This window comes from Microcaecilia unicolor, chromosome 8 (genome assembly GCF_901765095.1).
Source record: "Microcaecilia unicolor chromosome 8, aMicUni1.1, whole genome shotgun sequence".
Lineage (NCBI taxonomy): Eukaryota > Metazoa > Chordata > Amphibia > Gymnophiona > Siphonopidae > Microcaecilia > Microcaecilia unicolor.
Window position 1 is genome coordinate 230386896 of NC_044038.1, and position 23443 is coordinate 230410338.

Below are 23443 nucleotides of genomic sequence, written 5' to 3' on the forward strand. Positions count from 1 at the left end.
TGAATTACATTCTCTCACATTGTTGGAATATTGTCGTAACAAAATGATCCCAAGAGGACTAAGAATTAATAAGGAACCGAAGATGTATAATGAAGATTCGGACTTTTTACTTAAATGGGAAGCAATCCTTAACAAGTGTTCTCTGGACTTAATGATTTTGATCATACAAACAGCGAACAAGAAAACAGAAAAATTAAAAGAAGATCTTGATAAAAAATTGGTCTCCTTAAGAGATAATGACTTATGCTTTAAGGATCTGTTTGAAGATTTTAATTTGCAATTAGAGCGATTCAAAAAAGATGTGAAAAGCATGAAATACGATAAGTATAAGAGAGATGAAACAGATTATAAGTATAATAATGTGTACCCATGGCATCGGAGAGATAATAGGAATAGACAATTTAGGAATAGAAACATAAATTATGCTGATAAATTTGATAAACAGAATAATACTTTGCAGAAGAGTCCTATCATTGAACGTAAATCCAAAAGAATAAGAAGCGATAATGAGGAAGTATTTGATCCATCAGCACCCTTATACACCTCACCTCCTAGATCTAACCTTACAGAGCAGGTTTTTCAGCTAGGGAAAATTTGGAAAAAGGGTTCAACAACAGATTCATCAGTACCACCGAAAGAACAAAGAGGAAGGTTACCTTATTATACGGGAAGGGGACGAGGGAGAGGTGGAAGGAGAGGTCGAGGCAATTCAGTGAACAGACAATTTGCAAACAGACAAGCTATGAATCAACAAATGAGACAAATAGAAGATTATTGGAAATAAAAAATGTTAGGCACACAGCTTCATTACATGACAATATTATCAATTTATCTAAAAGGAAATTAAATCAACATGAGCGTTCAATTCTCAATAAAGGGCTGTCTTTTGTTCCAACAGCACAATATAATGCATTCAACACACGCATCGATTTATTCAAATTAACTAGGAAATTAAGAATTATGGATTTTTTTTCAGATAAACATGTATACGAAAAGAATGAATCTGTAATTATGAAAAATAGTGTTTGGATGCCCCCCGCCCAAATCAATCCCATGATACAAGCTTTTGAACAAATGGTTATTAGGGACATTGAGATTTTGGAAAATAAGAATAAACATCCATTCTTTAATATCTCTAAAAACGAGAAGAAAGCAATTGAGACATTGAAGAAAGATAACAGTATTGTGATTAAACAGGCAGATAAAGGGGGTGCAGTTGTGCTATTAGATAAAGATCAATACATTGAAGAAATTAAGAGACAATTAAAAGACAAAAATTTTTATTTACCTTTATCTAAAGATCCAACCAGTAATTTAAAACATAAGATTGATTCTCTCATTGATATTGGGCTTGAAGCTGGTTTTCTGACAACCAAAGAAGGTATTTTTCTTAGAGTAGAACACCCACGCATCCCAACCATGTATATACTCCCAAAAATTCACAAATCCTTGATTAACCCTCCAGGGAGACCTATTGTGTCAGGCATAGGTTCTCTTTTGGAACCACTTTCGAAATTTACTGATGTATTTTTAAGACCTCTTGTTCCATCCATCCCCTCATATATTAGAGACTCAGCACACATCATTAACATATTAGAACATCTACAAATTAAAAATAAAGATATCATTCTTGTTACATTTGATGTGGAGTCTCTCTACACTAATATCCCCCAGGATGAAGCTCTAGATGTGATTAGGAAAGCATTATCAAATAGGTGTGTGTTTAGAAGGATACCCACTGAGTTTATCATGGAACTTATCACTATAGCATTGAAAGAAAATTATTTCTTTTTTGAAGGTACTTTTTACAAACAAATAAAAGGTACCGCCATGGGTGCAATGGTAGTACCTTCATTAGCTAATCTGTTTATGGCATGTTTTGAAGAGAAATTTTTGCAGAATAATTATTTCACAGAGAATATTATGCTTTGGCGAAGATACATTGATGATATTTTTGTGGTCTGGGCTGGTAGTGAATCACAGTTGATGGATTTTTTCAAGTGGCTTAACACAAGAGATAGCAATTTGAAATTTCAGATTAATTTCAGTAGAAAGGAAATTTCATTTTTAGATATTAAAATTCAGTTGGAATCCGGTAGATTTATTACCTCACTATATAGAAAACCTACTGATAAGAACAAATTCCTACATTTTGATAGCTGTCATAGTCATGCCTTAAAGTGTAATCTTCCTTACAGCCAATTTTTAAGAGTAAAAAAATTATGTTCAGAGGATCGTGATTGTAAAGGGCAAATAGGAGAAATGGCTTATAGATTCACGCAAAGAGGCTATCCTGTAAAATATATTGAAAAGGGTATAGCAAGAGCAAAACAGGTCCATAGAAAAGACCTTTTGCAGAATAAGGAAAAGAAACATAATGACCAAAAGGTTATTTGCACTTTATATTATGATTATCTATCCTCTGATATCATTAAAATATTAAGATCTCATTGGCCATTGATCCAGAACATTCCATCTTTTGCAAATAAAGAATTGATGATTGCATACAAAAGAAATAAGAATTTGAAGGACTTTTTGTCACCATCAGCATTACCAGTCCCACTTCATAAGGATAGAGTAAGGGGTCATTACTCATGCTTAAATTGTTCCGTTTGTCCAGTCAATTTGAAAACAAAATGTTTTGAACACCCTGTTACAGGAGAAATATATCAGTTAAAACATTACTCAAATTGTAAGACTTCACAAGTAATATATGCAGCAATTTGCCCATGCGGGCTTATTTACATTGGTAAAACTATAAGAGCATTTAATAAGCGCATCTTAGAACATAAAAGCGCAATAAAGAGAGAGGTATTAGATAAACCTTTAGTGGCACACATGTGTGAATTTAAACATGATTTTAACCAGTTAAGATTTTTAGTTCTCTTAAGAATATATTCAAATTGGAGAGGTGGAGATGTGAACAAATTGCTATTGCAAGCTGAACAACGTTTGATTTATAGATTTAAGACTGTTAAACCTTTTGGGTTGAATCAAGAAACTGATCTCTCAGTGTTTCTATAGTACTACCAGCAGATTGCCATTATGTACTGCTCAATCCAATGTTTGACCAAATCAGCCACCTGGTGGTCAGTATATGTTACTACATGTCTCCAATGCTTGTTCCATATCCTTTGCCTGGAAATGTCACATGACAGTTTTTTAAAAAATATTTATCTCAGTTTCTTAAAGTTTTAAAGTTTTTTTGTTTTTTCTATTTGTACTTTCACTTATCTGTTTTTGAGATATCCATAGTATTTTATATACACTTTTATTTGGATTAGTGGGTTCTTGTTCTAGAATTTTCTTTGACCTTTGAACTCTCAAAGGGGATATTTAAAGGACTAATCAGAGTGTTTGTTATAATGCTGCCAGTCAACATAGCATTGTGAAGTTTGCTGAGTAAGCTTGGGAAGCACTTATGTAAGGTAAGATATAAGATACTCCATATGGAATTTAGATGGTGGTGTGTATTGTTTAAACAGTTTGGCTTGCTTTAAATATGTTTTGTCAGTGCAAATTCTAAATCAGTTATTTTTTCTAAGCCAGTTGCTTGTTGCTGCATGTCTGTTTTATTGAAGTTTGTGTAATCTGATCAGCTTAGTGCTGTTAGCCTCAATACTTAGAGGGGGTTCAGGATGTTGCCACAGTTATGACTGAAACAGATGATTGTATATCTACCTATTCAAGTATCAGTAAAGAGCACTGCATTACATGCCAGTTGTGCTGAGTGGGATTGCTAAATTCTTTCTAATGATAAAATCATTAGGGTTTATGTATGGATATCCACCCATTTAAATAGCAACATAAAGCACTGGATTGCCTGTGAGTTTGGCTGAGTGCCTCTGAATCAGTATTGCCACTGAGGCAGTGAGCAAAAGAAATTGAATAATTCTGAGAAATCATATGAAGGGTTAATTTTGTTTAAAGGTGCTCAGATATTATTTTAAATTCTCAGTTCTGCTAGCAAGTGAAGGAATGTTATCTGGTTTAGGTTATTTACGTTTGCCGGGCTGGGTTAGAAAGGTCAGAGACAGGAATTTCTTTCACCCTTGTGAGTAATGGATTGCTAAGCAAACACATGTATTCTATTATGAGCCGGTATATAGCAGGCTGTTTGTTTAGGATTAGTTTAAAATGCTTAGAAGAAATACTGTTTAGAGAGAGGCAATAGATTAGTATTTACAAGTTTTTGATATTTAGAATATGTCTTATAAGAAATACTGATTCTGTGTAGTTAAATGTAGAATACCTTTTTAAATCTAATGTTACTCTCTGCTGTATTTGCAAGGATTGCAGTGAAGAGGTCAAACATGTGTTTTGACTTATCTGCAGTTCTGGCTGGTTCAATGTATAAGCTGATAGGTGAACGAGGTCAGGGCTAGTTAGCTCTCTTCTCCTTGATTAATTATAAGCTAAGTGTAGGACTGGCCTCCTGAAAGAAATAACAGACCATAGCCTATGCTATTAAATAAGATTAGCCTTTGACCCCTTTAATGAATGCCAGAGTCCAGTAAGCAATTTAAGCTATAGATGAGAAATCAATCATGATGAGAAGATAAGAGTTCTAGTGCCATATTGTCTGGCTTGAGGGGCCCCAGGTTAGAGGTCAGTTTGAGGAATACCAAACCTATGTAACTGATATTTCAAAAGTAATGATTGGTTGAGGCAAGGTGACCAATCTATTCCTTAACCAATTGGGAGTAAAGGGGGCTAGGCTAGGAGGAGGGCTTAGGACCCTATTTAAGTAGGAGCAGAAGCAGTTTATGTAGGAAGGAGCTCAGAAGAAAGGAAGAAAGCTGGAAGACAACAGGAGAGACAGCAGAAGAGAAGCAGCTGAGGAAAAAGCCATAATATACAGAGAGCTGAGACAGAGGAGAAGAGAGCTAGAACTGATGTCCTGCTTTGTTTGCTGGCAAATAAAGAAGATTACCCTCTCATTCTGGTGTGTGCTGTCTGACTCCTGAAGTATCACAAATTCCTATCTCAATTCCTGCAACACCACATCCATTACAAAGTTTTTTCTAATGGCAACAGCACAATTTCAATTGATGTTTGTACATTCAAACTACAGCAATGAGTGCTGGATTGCCTGTGAGTTGTAATCAGTTTTTTTTTTTTTTTTTTTCATGGCCACTGTTGGAGTTCTTTTGAATGATATCATCATCAGGATACATGTGATTGCCATAGAACAGTATGATGTTTTTAGGTACTTTGTATCAATTTCTATTGATTTGAGTTGCTATCTATTAGAACATGGAAACCCACTGATTCTCACTTTTTAACAAAGTGAATATTAATTTCAATATTTTTAGATCATTGAATGTGCATAAAAGACGGCAATTGAGGCCAAGCATTGTGAGATTTTATTTATTTCATTTTGTATTTTTTAGGTGGTTGTAGGACTACTTTTAGGGGTTCACTTTGCTTTTTACCCCTATTAGGTAGGTGATATTTAGTATGTATGGTCATTTAGTTATTTTAGTGTTGTATATCTCCACCTATCTGTCCGATGCAGTTATATTTTGTGTTGATATCATGTCTTGTATTAAAATTATTATTTTATTGCATGCATATTTAATCTGAATGTTTTTAACTGATATGGATTGATATTATATTTTATTGTATTATGTTTTTAGATTTGATCTGTTTTTATTTTATATGATGTGATAGTGTTTTTAGATATGTTTTATTATCAAATATACAATGGTGAAGTTTGTTTTACTCATTATGTATTTTTATTTTGTAGTTTTTTTACCCCTGACGCAGCCTGAGGGCGAAACGTGGCCACGTCGGGTAACTTGTAATAAACCACTTCATCTGTTACCCTCCTGTTCTATTTTTTTGTCTTTTTTGATCTGTTTTTTTCTTTTGATTTGCATTTCTGTGGCAGATCTTTGCCTTTTTATGTTTCTGTCTGCTATATATATACTCAGAACACAAAGAGACCATATTTTTAGCTTCAAAAAGATTGATTTAATATACAATTGCACACGAGAGGTAGGTTTTAAGAGATCTTTACAGGTAATCTGTGCATAAAATAGAACTTCCTTTCTGCACATGTCTGAAAGCTGATGGGAGGGGCAGGTATACCTTTGACAAGCAAATGTCCTGTTTATGGTTTCCCCTCTGAAGTCTTTGTCTTCAATGGGGTATTCCAGACTTTCGGTCTCTTGGGTCTTTGGTTTTCAGAGATGTCCTGATGAGCGTCCAGGTACCCACCTTAGTCATGCTTTTGTTCAGTTCTTTTAGGTGGGAGGGCAGAGAGAGATATATATATCTCTCTTTTGTCTTTGTTAAGTGTTTGTAATTAACTATCCCTGCTATCAGAAGTTCCCGGAAAAAGGGATGGGGAGAGAGGGCTTTTGGAATGAGACTACTTTCTCTGCTGCAGTGTCAAATATATATATATTTTTAAAAGCTGCACAAATATATTGGTGTATATATATGTATCTGATCCAACACAACATCATGCTGCACATTTAATTCTGATGATTGCCTTATACCATAACACTCCCTGTGCAGCATCTTTCCTTCCATCTTCTTCCCTCCCCCCCCCCCCGTGCAGCTGCTGTCCCCGTCTTCCCTCCCCCATTCCAACATCTTTTCCCCATCATCCCTTGCCCCGTTGCGTGCCACAACTTTCACCCCCATCTTCCCTCACCCTCGCAGGCCCGCCCAGCAGCGATTCCGATCGCAGGCAGCTCCTTCGACTCGCAGACGTTGCCTGCCGGCTGCCGCTCAAATCTCCTTGCAGCTACTAGCAGCGCTAACCCGGAAGCTCAGAGGAGAGGCTTCCGGGTTAGCGCTGCTAGTAGCTGCAAGGAGGTTTGAGTGGCAGCCGGCAGGTAGCGTGTGCGAGCCAGAGGAGCTGCCTGCGATCGAAATCGCTGCTGGGCGGGCCTGCAAGGGTGAGGGTGAGGGAAGATGGGGATGAAAGTTGCGGCACGCCACGGGGGAATGGATGATGATGGGGACCGGAGCCTCCGGTATCGCTGTGCTGCTGGGCGGGCCTGACCCCAAATTGGGTGGGCCCAGGCCCACCCGGGCCCACCCGTGGCTACGCTCCTGGCTTAGACAGTTTCCACAGGGCAATTAACTTCTCTTTGCAGCCTGACAGTGCCCATACCCTTAGGAGACCTTCAGCAGCATATTTCCCATACCAACTTGTCTCTATCTTAGCTCTTGGCTGTGGGACCCTTCTTATCCCAGGTTACAGTGCCTCTTGGGGATCCTATTAGAACCCCCCCCCCCCAAAAAAAAAAAAAAAAACTGGCAAGGCACAGGCTTATTTTCGAAAAAGAAGGGCGCCCATCTTTCGACACAAATCGGGAGATGGGTGTCCTTCTTCCAGGGTCGCCCAAATCAGCATAATCGAAAGCCGATTTTAGGCGTCCTCAACTGCTTTCTGTCGCGGGGACAACCAAAGTTCCCAGGTGCGTGTTGGAAGCATAGTGAAGGCAGTACTGGGGCGTGCTTAACACATGGATGTCCTCGGCCAATAATGGAAAAAAGAAGGGCGTCTGATGAGCACTTGGCCGACTTTACTTGGTCCATTTATTCTTGAGACCAAGCCTCAAAAAGGTGCCTGAACTGACCAGATGACCACCAGAGAGAATCGGGGATGACCTCCCCTGACTCCCCCAGTGGTCACTAAAAAAAAAAAGCTATAAAAATATTTTTTTACCACTCTCTATGCCAGCCTCAAATGGCATACCCAGCTCTCTGACAGCAGTATGCAGGTCCCTGTAGCAGTTTTAGTGGGTGCAGTGCACTTCAGGCCCATCCCCCCCTACCTGTTACACTTGTGGTGGTAAATGTGAGCCCTTCAAAACCCACTGTATCCACATGTAGGTGCCCCCTTCACCCCTTAGGGCTATGGTAGTGGTGCATAGTTGTGGGGAGTGGGTTTTGGTGGGCTTAGTCCCCAAAGTAAGGGAGCTATGCACCTGGGAGCAATTTATGAAGTCCACTACAGTGCCCCCTAGGGAGCCTGGTTGGTGTCCTGGCATGTCAGGGGGACCAGTGCACTATGAATGCTGGCTCCTCCCATGACCAAATGGCTTGGATTTGGTCATTTTTCAGATGGGTGTCCTCGGTTTCCATTATCGCTGAAAACCGGGGACCACCATCTTTAAGGAAGACCATCTCTATGGTTGACCTAAATATTAAGATTTGGGCATCCCGACCGTATTATCGAAATGAAAGATGGATGCCCATCTTGTTTCGTTAATACGGGTTTCCCCACCCCTTCCCGAGGACATCCTGCGAGGACGCCTTCAGGAAAGCTTGGGCACCCCGTTCGATTATGCTCCTCCACAGGTCCTTGGAACTCCACTCTCCTGGACCCAGAGAATGCAGCTTCTTTCCTTCTCTGTCTCTCTCTAGACTCAGGGAATACTGCCTCTCTTTCCTTTACATCTTTCCCCTCCTCACCAAAGAAGTAAAAGAAAAACTTAAGGTCTGCTCTTAGCACTTAGAGGTCCTTTTACTAAAGCACACTGAAAAATGGTGGTGTAGGCGTTCATTGGATGCACGCAGGTCAAGTTTTCAGCATGCCTGGAAAAAAGGCCTTTTTTGTTGCCGAAAATGTAGATGTGGCAAAATTAAAACCATTTTTAGCCTGAGATCTTATCGCCACCCATTGATTTAATGGTAAGGTTTCATGCAGTAATTGGGAGGTAATTGTCAGCGCGTGCACTACCAATTTCCACCTGGTTAGCACCTCGGACAGTTAATTCGTGGAGCTAATATTATTATTATTAGCATTTGTAAAGCGCTACCAGATGCACGCAGTGCTGAACACCTGACACAGAGAGAGAGACAGTCCCTTCTCAGAAGAGCTTACAATCTAAAAAATACAGACAGACGAGACAGTTAAGGGCAAGGGAAGTACTGGGTGAGAAGGAACAAGGGGAGGGCAATTGAGTAGTGGCTAGGAGCCAAAAGCAGTGGTGAAAAGGTGGGTTTTCAGCTTAGATTTAAAGACAGGTAGAGATGGAGCTAGACGTACATGCTCAGGAAGTCTATTCCAGGCATACGGTGCCGTGAGGGAAAAGGAACGAAGCTGCACCTGGTTTCCTGGAACAGGACTCCCTGATTAAAACAGCTGGTTTTCTGTTTACTCCTTTCCTAAAGCTTGGTGCTGGTGACTGCAAGCCCCATTGCTTCATGGTACTTGTTGTTCACAACTTGTTTAAAAAAAACAACTACGCTCTGCCACAAATATAGGTATATAAACCTGGGGAACAACCACACATATAATTCTTATAGACAATACATTGTAGATGTATGCATCTCAGATCCACACAAGCAATCATGGGTAACTCCTCATCCTTGTGTATTTTCACACAGTCTAGGTAATGAAGTTTTAACAGCATCAGGCTGGATTGAACTTAACGCAATTGTTGGAGTACAGAAGAACCCAGATGGGACAACAAAGCTTGTGCCACTTAATGTTAGCACAGCCGGGGAGGTGTTGGTTAAATTGTTATCAGCCATGTAAGTACTTATGTTCTTCTATATAATGAAGATATAAAGTTCATAGTTATATGTTTCCCATTCGTACAGACCAAAACAGATTATTTATTTTTCTTTCAATTAACAATATAGGTGTTTGAATATCAGGAAACATGACAATATCTTTATGTGGATTTGTAACTATTAAAAATAGGAAACTAAGAGTAAGAATAAATACCTAGGTTTTCCAATGGAAAGGAGTAAATAGAGGAGTGACTCAGGGGTCTGGGCAGGGAAAGATAGCGAAGGCCAATTTGACCAAATCTGCAGATGACACACACCAGTCAACATTCAGCCAGCTAAATTAGCCTGGATGTTCAATGTCGGGCCATGTGGGGGCACTGGCATTAAATATCCAGGTCCCAGCCAATATTCAGTTGGGACCCATATAAATGGAGTACACAAACCCCAAAGCTAATTTCTCCCCTCCCACTTGCCAAGCATTCCAATCCCTCTACCCCCGAAGAGCTCTGATCACCCTATCTGCCTCCCAAAACAATTCTGATCTCTCCTTCCACCCTCCCCCTGAAGCAGCTCTGATCCCCCTTCCCACCTTCACTCCAGTCATCAGAAGGCATGTGGGAATGAGGGACCTGAACTATAGCTAAGTGATGCAAGGTTCAGCGTTAGGAGTATCCGACCAGGAATAGGATGTAAGAGTCATTGTTGATGCTTTGATACCTTCTGCTCAGTGTGCTGTGGTGGCAAGAACAGCAAACAGAATGTTAGGTATTATTAGGAAAGGAAAATTATTAGGAAAGGAAAATAAAAATGAGCATGTTATAATGCCTTTGTATTACTCCATGGTGTGACAGCACCTTGAATATTGTGAACAATTCTGGTCATCACTACTACTGCTACTACTAATCATTTCTATAGTGCTACAAGGCATACGCAGCACTGTACACCATACACAAAAAAGACAGTCCCTGCTCAAAGAGCTTACAATCTAGATAAGACAGGTAAACAGACAGTACAATTAAGGGTAAGGGAATAAAGAGGTGAGGATAAAAGGACAGGGCAAGTGAGTAGTGGTTAGAAGTCAAAAGCAGTAGTAAAGAGGTGGGCTTTAAGTTTGGACTTGAAAACAGTCAGTCAAAGACGGGGCTAGACGTACAGGCTCGGGAAGACTATTCCAGGCATGAGGTGCAGCAAGAAAAAAGGAACGGAGTCTAGAATTAGCAGAAGAGGAGAAGGGGACAGATAAGAGAGATTTATCTACAGAACGGAGTACTCGAGGGGGGGCATAGGGAGAGACAAGAGTGGAGAGGTACTGGGGAGCGGCAGAGTGAATGCACTTATAGGTCAATAAGAGAAGTTTGAAATGAATGCGGAAATGGATAGGGAGCCAATGAAGTGACTTAAGGAGAGGGCTAATGTGAGTATAGCGACTTTGGCGGAAAATGAGTCACGCAGCAGAGCTTTGGAATGATTGAAGAGGAGAGAGATGGCTAAGAGGGAGGCCGGTGAGAAGCAGGTTACAATAATCAAGACGAGAGGTGATAAGAGTGTGGATAAGGGTTCTGGTAGAGTGCTCAGAGATGAAGGGACAGATTTTGCTGCTGTTATAGAGAAAGAAACGACAGGTTTTGGCAATCTGCTGAATGTGAGCAGAGTAGGAGAGAGAGGAGCAGTGGCGTTCCTAGCGTCGATGACATCCGGGGCGGATCGCCGATGCGCCCCCCCCCCCGGTTGCAGCGCGCCCCCCCTGGCAAAATGACACCCCCCACCCGGGTGCATGCCGCTAGGGGAGGGTACCACGGCGCGTGCCTGGCGGCTGTGAGTTCGAATCGCTACGCTAAATTCTCTCATTCGCTGCAGCTCCCTCCCTCTGCTCCGGAACAGGAAGTAACCAGGGCGGACCACCCCCACCGTTCCCCCCTTGGTACACCACTGGAGAGGAGTCAAAGATGACCCCAAGGTTACGAGCTGATAAGACAGGGCGAATTGGGTGCCAGTGCCAGTGGTGGGAGGCGGGGACAGTGCTGGGCAGACTTATACGGTCTGTGCCCTGAAGAGGACAGGTACAAATCAAGGTAGGGTATACATAAAAAGTAGCACATATAAGTTTATCTTGTTGGGCAGACTGGCTAGACCATGCAGGTCTTTTTCTGCCGTCATCTACTATGTTACTATGTAGAATGAGAGTGCCATCCACAGAAATAGAGAAAGGGGGGAGAGGAGAGGTAGGTTTAGAGGGAAAGATGAGAAGCTCGGTTTTGGCCATGTTAAGTTTCAGATGATGTTGAGACATCCAGGCAGCAATATCAGATAGGCAGGCTGAAAAATTGGTCTGGATGATGGTTGAGATTTCGGGGGTAGAGAGGTAGATTTGGGAGTCATCAGCATAGAGACGGCATTGAAAGCCATGGGATGATATCAGAGAGCCAAGGGAAGAATTGTAGATGGAGAACAAGAGAGGACCAAGAACAGAACCCTGAGGTACACTACTACTACTTAACATTTCTAAAGCACTACTAGGGTTAAGCAGCGCTGTACAATTTAACATCGAAGGACAGTCCCTGCTCAAGGAGCTTACAATCTAAAAGACAGGTGTACAATCTAGAGACAAGTGTACAATCTAAAAGACAAGTGTAGAGTCAATCTGATAGGGCATACAATATTTCTCGAAAGGTTAGGTGCCGAAGGCAGCATTGAAGAGGTGAGTTTTAAGCAGAGATTTGAAGATGAGTAGGGAGGGGGCTTGGCGTAGGGGTTCAGGAAGATTGTTCCAGGCATAGGGTGAGGCAAGGCAGAATGAGCGGAGCCTGGAGTTGGCAGTGGTGGAGAAGGGTACTGAAAGGAGGGATTTGTCCTGTGAGCGGAGGTTACGGGCGGGAATATAGGGGGAGATGAGGGTAGAGAGGTAGTGAGGAGCCGCAGACCGGGTGCATTTGTAGGCAAGGAGTAGAAGCTTGAATTGTATGCGGTATCTGATCGTAAGCCAGTGAAGTGACTTGAGGAGAGGGGTGATATGAGTATATCGGTTCTGGCGGATTGAAGGGGGGGATAGATGGCTAAGTGGGAGGCCGGTGAGGAGTAAGTTGCAGTAGTCAAGGCGAGAGGTAATGAGAGCGTGGAGAGTACGTGTGGTGTGCTCAGAGAGGAAAGGGCGAATTTTGCTGATGTTGAAGAGGAAGAAGCGACAGGTCTTGGCAGTCTGTTGGATATGCGCAGAGAAGGAGAGGGAGGAGTCGAAGATGACTCTGAGGTTGCGGGCAGATGGGACGGGGAGGATGAGGGTGTTATCAACTGAGATAGAGAGTGGAGGAAGAGGAGAAGTGGGTTTAGGTGGAAAGACGAGGAGCTCGGTGTTGGACATGTTCAGCTTCAGGTGGCGGTTGGACATCCAGGCAGCAATGTCAGATAAGCAGGCCGATACCTTGGCCTGGGTCTCAGCGGTGATGTCTGGTGTGGAGAGATATAGCTGGGTGTCATCAGCATAAAGATGATACTGAAAACCATGAGATGAGATCAGTGGGCCTAGGGAAGAGGTGTAGATTGAGAAGAGAAGGAGTCCAAGGACAGATCCCTGGGGAAATCCAACAGATAGTGGGATGGGAGTGGAGGAAGATCCATGAGAGTGTACCCTGAAGGTGCGGTGGGAGAGATAAGAGAAGAACCAGGAGATGACAGAACCTTGGAACCCAAAAGAGGACAGTGTGGCAAGAAGTAAATCATGATTGACAGTGTCTACCGATTGGTAGAGGGATAGAAGTGGAAGAGGATCCACCAGAGTGTACACTAAAGGTGCGATCGAGAGGCAGGAGGAGAACCAGGAAAGAAAAGAGCCCTGGAATCCAAATGAAGATAGTGTATCAAGGAGTAGGCTGTGATCAACAGTGTCAAAAGCGGCGGATAGATCGAGAAGGATGAGGATAGAATAGAGACCACATATCAAAAAAGATATAGTGGAATTAGAAAAGGCGCAGCGAAGGGTGACAAAAATGATAAAGAGGATGGGACGACTTCCCTATGAGGAAAAGCTGGAACGGCTAAGACTTTTCAGCTTGGAGAAAAAACGGCTGAGTGGAGATATGATAGAATTATAAAAAATGCTGATTGGAGTAGAACAGGTAGACGTGAATCGCTTGTTTACTCTTTCCAAAAATACTAGGACTAGGGGACACTCAATGAAGCTACAAATTAGTAAATTTAAAATAAATCGGAGAAAATAGTTCTTCACTTAAACGCTGGAATTCGTTGCCAGGGAATGTAGTAAAAGCAGTTAGCTCAGTGGGGTTTAAAAAAGGTTTGAATAGCTTCCTAAAAGAAAAGTCCATAAGCCATTATTAAAATGGGAAAATCCACTACTTATCTCTAGGATAAGCAGCATAAAATGTATTGTGTTGTTTTGGGATCTTGCCAGGTACTTGTGACCTGGATTAGCCACTGTTGGAAACAGGATACTGGGCTTGGTGGACCTTCAGTCTGTCCCAGTATGGCAACACTTATGTACTTATTATGTACTTACTGTATGTAGGCTTACATTTTGGCTCTGATGGTCTTGTGGTCCTTGTGACAAGTAGTGCAAGGCTACCACTAGAGGTTGCATTTTAAATTAGTGGCAAACTCTAGCTTGTCTTCATTTCCCTGGATCACCTCTGTTGTTGTGTTGCCTATGAGTTTCTGCACAGGTTCTCTCCTCTTTCTTCTGCTAGTTCAGCTAACCCAGATCACAACTCTCCTTTCAGCCTATTAGTATCAGTTCCACAGTGTAACAATAATCATGACGATAACTCCCATTCTATTACCCACCAGAGACAATTTGCTGCAGCCCCAGAAGGTACCGAGATCAGAATGGTGCCAGCTGACCTCTAGTGTGATAGCCCTCCACCATAATACCTGTACAGTTAGCAATATTGTGCCAGGACCCTGAACTCTTCATAACCCTGTACGTACACAATCTGATAGCCTAAGCAAGTCAGTACATATAACTCATTGCAACTGGCCTCACCCAGCTCCCTTGAGGATTTGTAGCGACACACATGATACCACCATCTGCTATACAGACATTGTGTACCAGGGCATGATCGATATATCTGACATACTTATGATTCCGCAGCCTGATTAGATTCCTGCTGATGTAGCAAAACCACATCCTTTCTATGCTGGGAACGGAATTGCAGTGGGAAACTCAGAAGCATTTGTTTACACTATTCTAAGATCACCTATGTATATAAGTATGAACTGCAGAAGACAACTTTGGGAAAGTACCTGACGCAGTCCCTGAGCAGTGCTTTGCAGCCAGTATCTGAGAAAGGACTTTCCCCTCAGCAAACAATATCATTTCACTGTCTTTGCCAGATTATTCTCCTGTACTTTACATTTATTGTATTATCTATGATATTCTTTCTATGTTCTATACCTGATATTGTTGGTTAGTTTATCCCCGAATACCTCCCTTCTAAGGGTAGCCATCTCCCTACAAGTGGTAGTCTTGTGGTATTACTGGTAGGGTCAGATTATCAAATAAGGAATCTAACATCTAGCAGTAGGACTTCTGAGGTGAGTCTGAGTCCCAGTGGGGTAACAGTGTGATGGAGGGGAATGGGGGTAGAGAGGGAATGAGCAGGTTGAGTCTTTACTGATTGCTTTTTAAGCGGGCTGACTACATGCAGAATCCCAAAGAGCAGCAAGATTCCAGAATAGCAAAGAACAGCAAGATTCCAGAATCCCAAAGAGTAGTAAGATTCTGTAATCCCAAAGAGTAGCATGATTCCATAATCCCAAAGAGTAGTAAGATTTCACAATCCCAAACAGTAGAAAGATTCCTTTTTTGTCTCAAATAATTTTAAACATGAGCAGCGTCATTTTATTCAAATCTGCCACTATTTGTCTTCTCCAACAAGATATGATTTTGATGAATATATTCTGAGATAGGAAAATCATTATCATTGAGTGAGATAATCTTATTAACTAACCGTTTAATATACTGCCATTCAAAGTCTAAAGAATAGACATGGCAGTGTACAAGTTCCAAATAGTTAACTGCCCTAATACAAAAATGAAGAAAATCTCGAAAGGGGCAAAAGACGAATAGCACAACATCAAACCCCATCAACAATGGTAATATAAAAATGAAACACATAAAAAGGGGAGAGGACAAGCTAAACTGTCCAGTAGCCCCACAAAAATCAGATGCCCAGGAAGAAATAAATAGACACAGATTAAGGCAAATACATTTGATTGCATCTATTCTCTTACATTAAGCTTTGAAACTCATTAGTGTTTTGACCAACCCTGATTTTAGGATGGAGAAGGTTATTCCAATTTGATCTTGACCAGCTCTAGTACACTGCATGTAATTTGATTCTGTTACTACCAGCAATAACGTGAACTCTTTTTCCATTCTATTAATTTAGAATAGTCATTGGAGACCATATATATGCTCGGGAAATTCTTGAGACTATCTTGAATCTGGTAAGTTATATTTCATTAAAGAGCCTGTTATTAAAATGTGAGGCAATAGTTGTTCTATTTTAAGAAAGCAAAAATATAGCGTCCTGTTTACTAAAGTGAACTAACATGGGCTAAATGCTTGTGTTACTTCATGAATAACAGGGGATATTAGCGGTATGCAAGACCTAAATTGAATTGAATTAATATTAATATAGATAAAATACAATGTCAAATACTGAAGAGGGATGACTACATGCAAATCAGATCAGTTCATGAATATTTAGTGTGTTTTAATGCACATCTCTTGAGGTGTAGTTAAGTTCTTATGTTGGCCTTTCCTTCCCACCTACAAAGCTCCACTCAAAATCAAATATCCAAGCTTGCTCAATCCCCCCAAAATGAATGCAGGAGCCCCTTGAAGCTAGGTGCTCTCTACTATTCATGTTCATTTATTTCTAAGAGTAAGGAAATCTAAAAGCAATTTTTTAATATGACTTACAAAGGGAAATCCTACATGGATATCTGACGAAAGAAGAAGTCTCTATGGATGTGATTATTGTTTTGCAGGGAGATTTCAGGGTCCATAAGAACATAAGAATAGCCATATTAGATCAGACTAATGGTCCATTTAGCCTCGTATCTTATTTCCTACAGTGGCCAATCCAGGTAACATGTACATGGCAGAATCCCAAAGAAAAGCAAGATTCAAAAATCCTAAAGAGTAACAAAATTCTGGAATCCCAAAGGGTAGCAAGATTCCTTGCTACTAATCCCAGGGATAGCAGTGGTTTCTGCAAGTCTGTCTCAATAGCAGACTATGGAATTTAGTCCAGGATCTTGTCTAAACCTTTTTTTAAACCCAAATACGCTAACTGCTGTTACCACATCCTATGAAAATATGTTCCGGAGCTTGTTCCTCCTCTTCTTTTTAATGTATTTCCAGGCAACGTCATTGAGTGTTCCCTAATCTACTTTTTGAAAGAGTAAAAAAAAAGAAAAAAATCAGTGCCTAACACTGCTTAGTAGAAGAATCCCTTGGTGATTTAAGCTTGGGATACAGGAACATTTGTAGGTTTACTGATAAAACCTGTGTTAATTTCATTTAAAACAAATAGCAAACATTAGTTATTAGTTTATTAAAAAGTCTAAAATTATTTAGTCACAGAATTTACCAGCTCTAAATTTTGTTCCTCTAATTTAGTTTCAGTTATTAGAGCCCTAGAACAGTGAAACTTAAGGTATTAGTGAGCTTATGAGCTCCTAATGTTGGTGCCCTGTCTTTCAGTCATCTCAGGGACCTGGTGGAAGGAAAATAACCAGTGGAACACTGTGATCCCAGAATAGAAATTATTGCAATGATAAAGTGGGTCAAATTGGAGGGAGGATAATGTTATATGTTAAAAAGACAATAGTGTCAAAGAAAATAACAGTTCATCAGGAAACAGATTGCAATGTGGAATCCTTCTACATAGAAATCCCTCCCCTACCCCCCACCCCTGATATATAATGCTATTTAACTGGCCAGATTGACTGTTGACCGATTAAATGGCATTTAACCAGCTATCTGCCTATATTCAATGGGAGATAAAAAGCTGTCCCCCGCTGAATTCTCCAGGTTAGTGGCTAGCGGAGAGCTGGATATATCGCCTTATATAACTTGCTAGTCACTAATGTCTAAATCACTGAAAATGACCCATCATTGAATAACCAGTTTTAGCTCTGCCCACAGGAGTTAGCTGATAGAACTCTTGCAGTCCGAATGTCGGTCTCTCCGTGTATAAAGGGAATGAGAATACTGGTGGGACTATATTGCTGTCCGCCTGGCCACGAAGGACAGATGATGAAATGTGAACAGAAATAAGAGAAACTAACAGATTTGGTAGCATTATGAAATCAACTGTGTTGGCATTTAACTTTTAAAAGGGCCACTAGGATAGAATGAGGTAAACTGTAAAAAAAAAAGACAGCAGCTAAAAATTAGTTAATATAGCCTTATGTAAATAGTGAATGAAATTTGCCCATTTGTGGTTTATACTCCACATCTCTTGTGCACTTTATACTGCTCACATTTGATGACAATAAGAAAGGGTCCTTCAGCATTGACTCTTATTTAATTGTTATAAAAGTTGAATTGTTCTCCTCTACCCTTTTCAAACACAGGTATCTAGAGCATTCAGAAATATCCTTACGATGATGAATGCGGAAAGTGGAGTCAACAGTAAGTGTTCCGAATTTTTGTTGACATTCTCTCTTCAGGTTCATTAGCATCCATGTGATAGTGAGCTTTGTTAAAATCATAGAAACAGGAAAGGGTAAAATCATCTTTGGGGGTAACATTCACATAGTAGCAATCAGCATTTTAAAAAAAATAAATTTCACATCGAATCAGAAAGGTCCATGAATATAATCTCAACTAGGGTAGGAATGGATAAGGAGTCCTGCTAACACTTTTCCCTCTAATAGCTTTCTTAAGTGGTCATTTTACTGAACTGCGGTAAAAGGGGTCCTGAGGTGGTGTTACTAGCTCGTGTGCTAAACTGGCGGTAAATGGGTAGTGCGTGGTGCTGCCTGATTACTGCCAGGTTAGCTCTGCAGAAAAACTACAGAGGACTAATTTCCCCAGTGCTGGGGCTGGAACTACCACTGGCACAACTAGGGACATAAATTGAAATCTTCTTCAAAAAATATGATGCATCAAATCTCCAAAGAAATTCACATACAAATGCTAAGTACAGCCATTTGTTTCTCTGTTGCTGGAAACCTTTAATCTTACAGGCCAGGTCTGAGTTTACAACTTTAAAAAGGTCTGTTCTTTTAGATTTAAAGCCTAAACCCTGCATTGCCAACTAGTAAGATTGCTGATCCACAGGGTGAACTCCACAGGGTGGACTGCAGTGCCACCCAGTGATATTTTGCCTAACTAGTTTCTGTCACGAAAATGTGCCTTGGTCCTGCAGATTGTGAGACATTGGGGATCCCAGTGATGTGTGGGAGAGGAAACTATAATCCCCACCAACTAAAGAAAAGGCAAAATTGCAAGAGGTCAAACACCTACATAACAGAAAAAAGTTCACCTCATTGTCACGCCAAAGCTACCCCCAGCACCCCCAGACTATCCTTGGCAACTATATGGACTTGTGAATGCCAGATCAGCTGCAAAGAAATCCTCAGTGATCCATGATATCATACATGAACAGAATCTTGACAACCTAGGAATATGTGAAACCTGGCTACATGAAAGTGTGGGTTTACCACTGGCCCAACAGGTTTCAACATCCAACATCACCCAAGACCAGGAAAATGGGGTGGAGGTGTAGCAGTCTTGATTTGGGATACACTCATACTCTGTAGAATCTCCACTCCCCAGCTACATGAATCAGAATCTCTTTCAAACCAATCTGGCTGTTCATGGTATACCAAGCACCTCGTAACAACACATTATCTGTGCAAGAACTCCTAGACCTTATTGCTCAAACCCCACAATACCATCACAGCTGCCTTTCTGGACACAATGACAGCACTAGTATTTACACAGGTGATCAATTCTCCAACCTACGAAAAGGGTCACATACTGGTATTCTACAAAGGGGTTGACATTCCATAATTGTGGGATAAAAATATTAAAATAACACCCCTATCATGGTCAGACCATTTTCTAATTACATTTTCCCTAAGTGACCACCTGAAACAAATGGCACCTCCCACAGTTTGGAAGGAGATCAGAGCCAAAAAAAGTTACTGATGAAAACTTCCTAGAGGCCTTGGACTATCCACATGTGGATGAAAACACAACTACGGTGTCAGAACAGGTTGACATTTGGAATACATACTTAGCCAAGACCTAAGAGAAAATGGCACCACTATAAACAGTTTTATGCTCCACTCACAAACACTCAACTTGGTTTTCTCCAGAACTTCGGATCCTTAAATGCGAAGGACGTAAACTGGAAAGGAGATGGGGTAAATTTCGCCTGGATGAAGACACGCTAAACTAGAGGAAGCACACAACAAAGTACCGCCAAGCCTTGACAGCAGCCAAAAAACAATATTTTTCTCAATGTATTGCACAGGCTGCCAATTCAACCAAGCAGTTGTTCAGTATAGTAAACAGCCCACTGCAACCCCCACAACAGAACCAGCCTGTCCAGTCTAAACTAAACTGCCATGATTTTGCTGCCTACTTTGTCAACAAAATTAAAAGTCTCCACCAGGATTTACAAGCGATCCCACCCAGTCTCCAATCTGTTAACCAGGAGTGCACAAACTCCTGACAGAGACAGATGAGACACTTAACCCAATGACAGAGGAGAACCTTGACAAAATCCTAAGAGACCTACAGCCTTCAATTAACTACCTGCTCCCTTGACATTTTCTCATCAAAGATAGTGCAGCAGGAAAGTATGGGCCTCATAGAAGGCATCAAAAAAATTGTGAATACCTCTCTTTCTAATGGGCAGTGAGTCACCCTTTGGTAAAGAAAAACAAACTTGAAAGTTACCAGCCAGTATCCAGCGTCCCATTTCTAGGGAAACTTATAGAACTGTCAGTCTATGTTCAACTTAATGACTGGCTAGAAGAGAGAAAATGGCTAGATCCATGTCAGTATGGTTTCAGATCCGGTTATGGAACAGAAATGGTCCTCGTATCCCTTCTAGATGATCTTCACAGAACTGAGAAGGGGATTTATTTCGGTGTTAGTACCGCTAGATTTCTCAGCAGCTTTTGACACTGTGGATCATTGTATCATGCTAACATGACTGACAGAAACAGGCATCAATGGAACAGTACTTGCCTGGTTCAGATCCTATCTATCAGACAGACAACAATCCATAACGTTTGGCAGCAACTCATCACCACCATGGGCTTCGCCCTGTGGGGTAGCACAGGATCAATACTGTCACCTATTCTGTTCAATATATACCTCAAGCCACTAGGTATATGGAATACTATGATTACATGCCTTTAATGGTCCCCCTAGGGATGCTCACTTATGCCAGTCATTGATCTTGCTTCATTGATTGCACCTAAAAATTGGCAGGCCAACTCATCTTTCAGCTAGTATCCTATAACTGTTTAGGTGCATTATTAAGCCATTATAGAATTGTTGCCACATCTTTATAGAACTGCATCTGACTCCCAAATAGAGCAAAATATATTTTTGAATCATCTTCATTTCATCATTTTATTTTATTTCTTCCAGACCTTGGTTGTTGAGAAGCCTGAACAGTGAATGAAGGAAGGAATCTTTCTGGCTGAAATCCTGCAAAATGTTGATTACTTTTATGTTACCTAACTGTGCAATTAAAGGGTTAGGAACAAAAATGAATCATATTAAGGAAAAAGTGAAACTTCTGTAATGCTAATGGTGTCTAATTTCTTAAAGTTTCCTGAAATGCTTAAGGACAGTGATCAAAGGCATTTCATGAGCAAGCATCTTTCTTTTTAAATACTTGCAAAATCCAGCACATCAAAAATAAAGGGGTTGATATTCAATGTGATTTAAGTGGGGAGGAGAGGCTTCAGACCCTCTTACACAACACTGAGCAGGTCAGCTTCCAATATACAGCAGCACTTAACCAGGCAGCCTGAGACAATCAAAATCTGAGCAGTGCCAATTCTCCCTGGCTCCCTTTTCAATACCTCTCCCCTCCCCAATTCCATGTCCAAGTCCTGTTCCCCAACCCCACTGTTCTACTCTCCCCTAGCTCCTTGATCTGATCCCCCCTTAAAAATCCCCCATGATCACATATCCAAACACCCCACTCTGTTCACAATCCATCAACTGCTGCCCTCTGGACCCCTCAATCACCCCCAGGGCTTACCAGGTTCTGATATCTGGTGTCTAGTGGGATGGGGGTTGAGTGGTCCCCTTTCCACTCCTGACCCATTGGCTCCAGTTTCAAACTGACAGCACTGATCCAGTAGCTGTAGTCTTGCAATTCTACTGCTAAGAGTCAGCTTCCATATAAGGCTGTACCTCCAAAGATTCAGACCCCTTTATAAAACCATTTCCAAATTAGAAGAAGACAGAGATGAACTATTACTACTACTACTATTTAGCATTTCTATAGCGCTACAAGGCATGCGCAGCGCTGCACAAACATAGAAGAAAGACAGTCCCTGCTCAAAGAGCTTACAATCTAATAGACAAAAAATAAAGTAAGCAAATCAAATCAATTATTGTGTACAGGAAGGAGGAGGGTAGGTGGAGGCAGGTGGTTACAAGTGGTTATGAGTCAAAAGCAATGTTAAAGAGGTGGGCTTTCAGTCTAGATTTAAAGGTGGCCAAGGAAGGGGCAAGACGTAGGGGCTCAGGAAGTTTACTCCAGGCGTAGGGTGCAGCGAGACAGAAGGCGCGAAGTCTGGAGTTGGCAGTAGTGGAGAAGGGAACAGATAAGAAGGATTTATCCATGGTGCGGAGTGCACAGGAAGGGGTGTAGGGAAGGACGAGTGTGGAGAGATACTGGGGAGCAGCAGAGTGAGTACATTTATAGGTTAGTAGAAGAAGTTTGAACAGGATGCGAAAACAGATAGGGAGCCAGTGAAACGACTTGAGGAGAGGGGTAGTATGAGTAAAGCGACCCTGGTGGCAGACGAGACGGGCAGCAGAGTTTTGAACCAATTGGAGAGGGGAGAGGTGACCCTGGCGGAAGACAAGATGAACCACCACTTAACCTGCAATACACATATTTACTGGCACAATCTCATAAGCCATTTTTGGAACAAGATCAAAGCTAGAAATGGGTCATTGTATCTTTGTAATCACCTTTCAGATATATTTTCTGTGTTCTGGCATTGTATTCTCATCCTACCTTCTGAAAATCATTGAAACGTTCACTAAAGCATGCTAGCTGATTTATCGTGTGTTAACAATTAGTGTGCGCTAAATGATAAGATGCCCATATATAACAGGTATATTATCATTTAGCACCTGCTAAATCTGTTATTGTGTCTTGGTAAAAGGACTCCAGTGTTATTTTCATATTGTAAATAATTGTTTTCTTATTGCTTAATGCCTGTACTGTATTCATTCTTTCATTAAAATAATAATTACTTGCATCACATTCCATGTCTCTCTGGTACTATAGAGCATCTTATCTAAATGTGTTTTGTAAGAAGCTGTATAAAGCAGCCAGTTTGGGTTTTACCACATAGTAGATATTAACGTAGACCTAAGCCAACATCTACCATGTCTTCAAACTAGCAATGCAATACAAAAACCTACACTAGTTGTCTAATGTAGATAAGAGTGAGAGATAGGCATACCGTGGGCAGGTTGGAGGAGTGGCTAGCTGTCCAACTGCCAATGACAAGGCTGCATTTATTACCACCTCAAGGGAAGAGCTTTGCAGTGTAAAGGATCGTCAGCCCATTGGTGTGAGCTGAGTGATCGTGAAGACCTCTCTTTGTAAATCCTTAGGCTCATGCAGGCAAAAAATCTCTGTTTTTCCAAATAAAGGTTATATCCTTGCATATATTCAGTGACCTTCACTTAACCCCTTTGGTCAGTCTATGTCAAGGT

General features: G+C 41.1%; 1 protein-coding gene across 1 annotated transcript in view; it reads left to right on the plus strand.

Moving 5' to 3' along the window:
* Positions 1 to 23443, plus strand: part of LOC115475486 — a 406432-nt gene that overhangs the window by 325108 nt on the left and 57881 nt on the right. The window contains exon 7 of the mRNA XM_030211242.1: positions 18082 to 18139. Coding sequence (XP_030067102.1) covers positions 18082 to 18139 — 58 coding nt within the window. The remainder of the gene's footprint in view (positions 1 to 18081; positions 18140 to 23443) is intronic.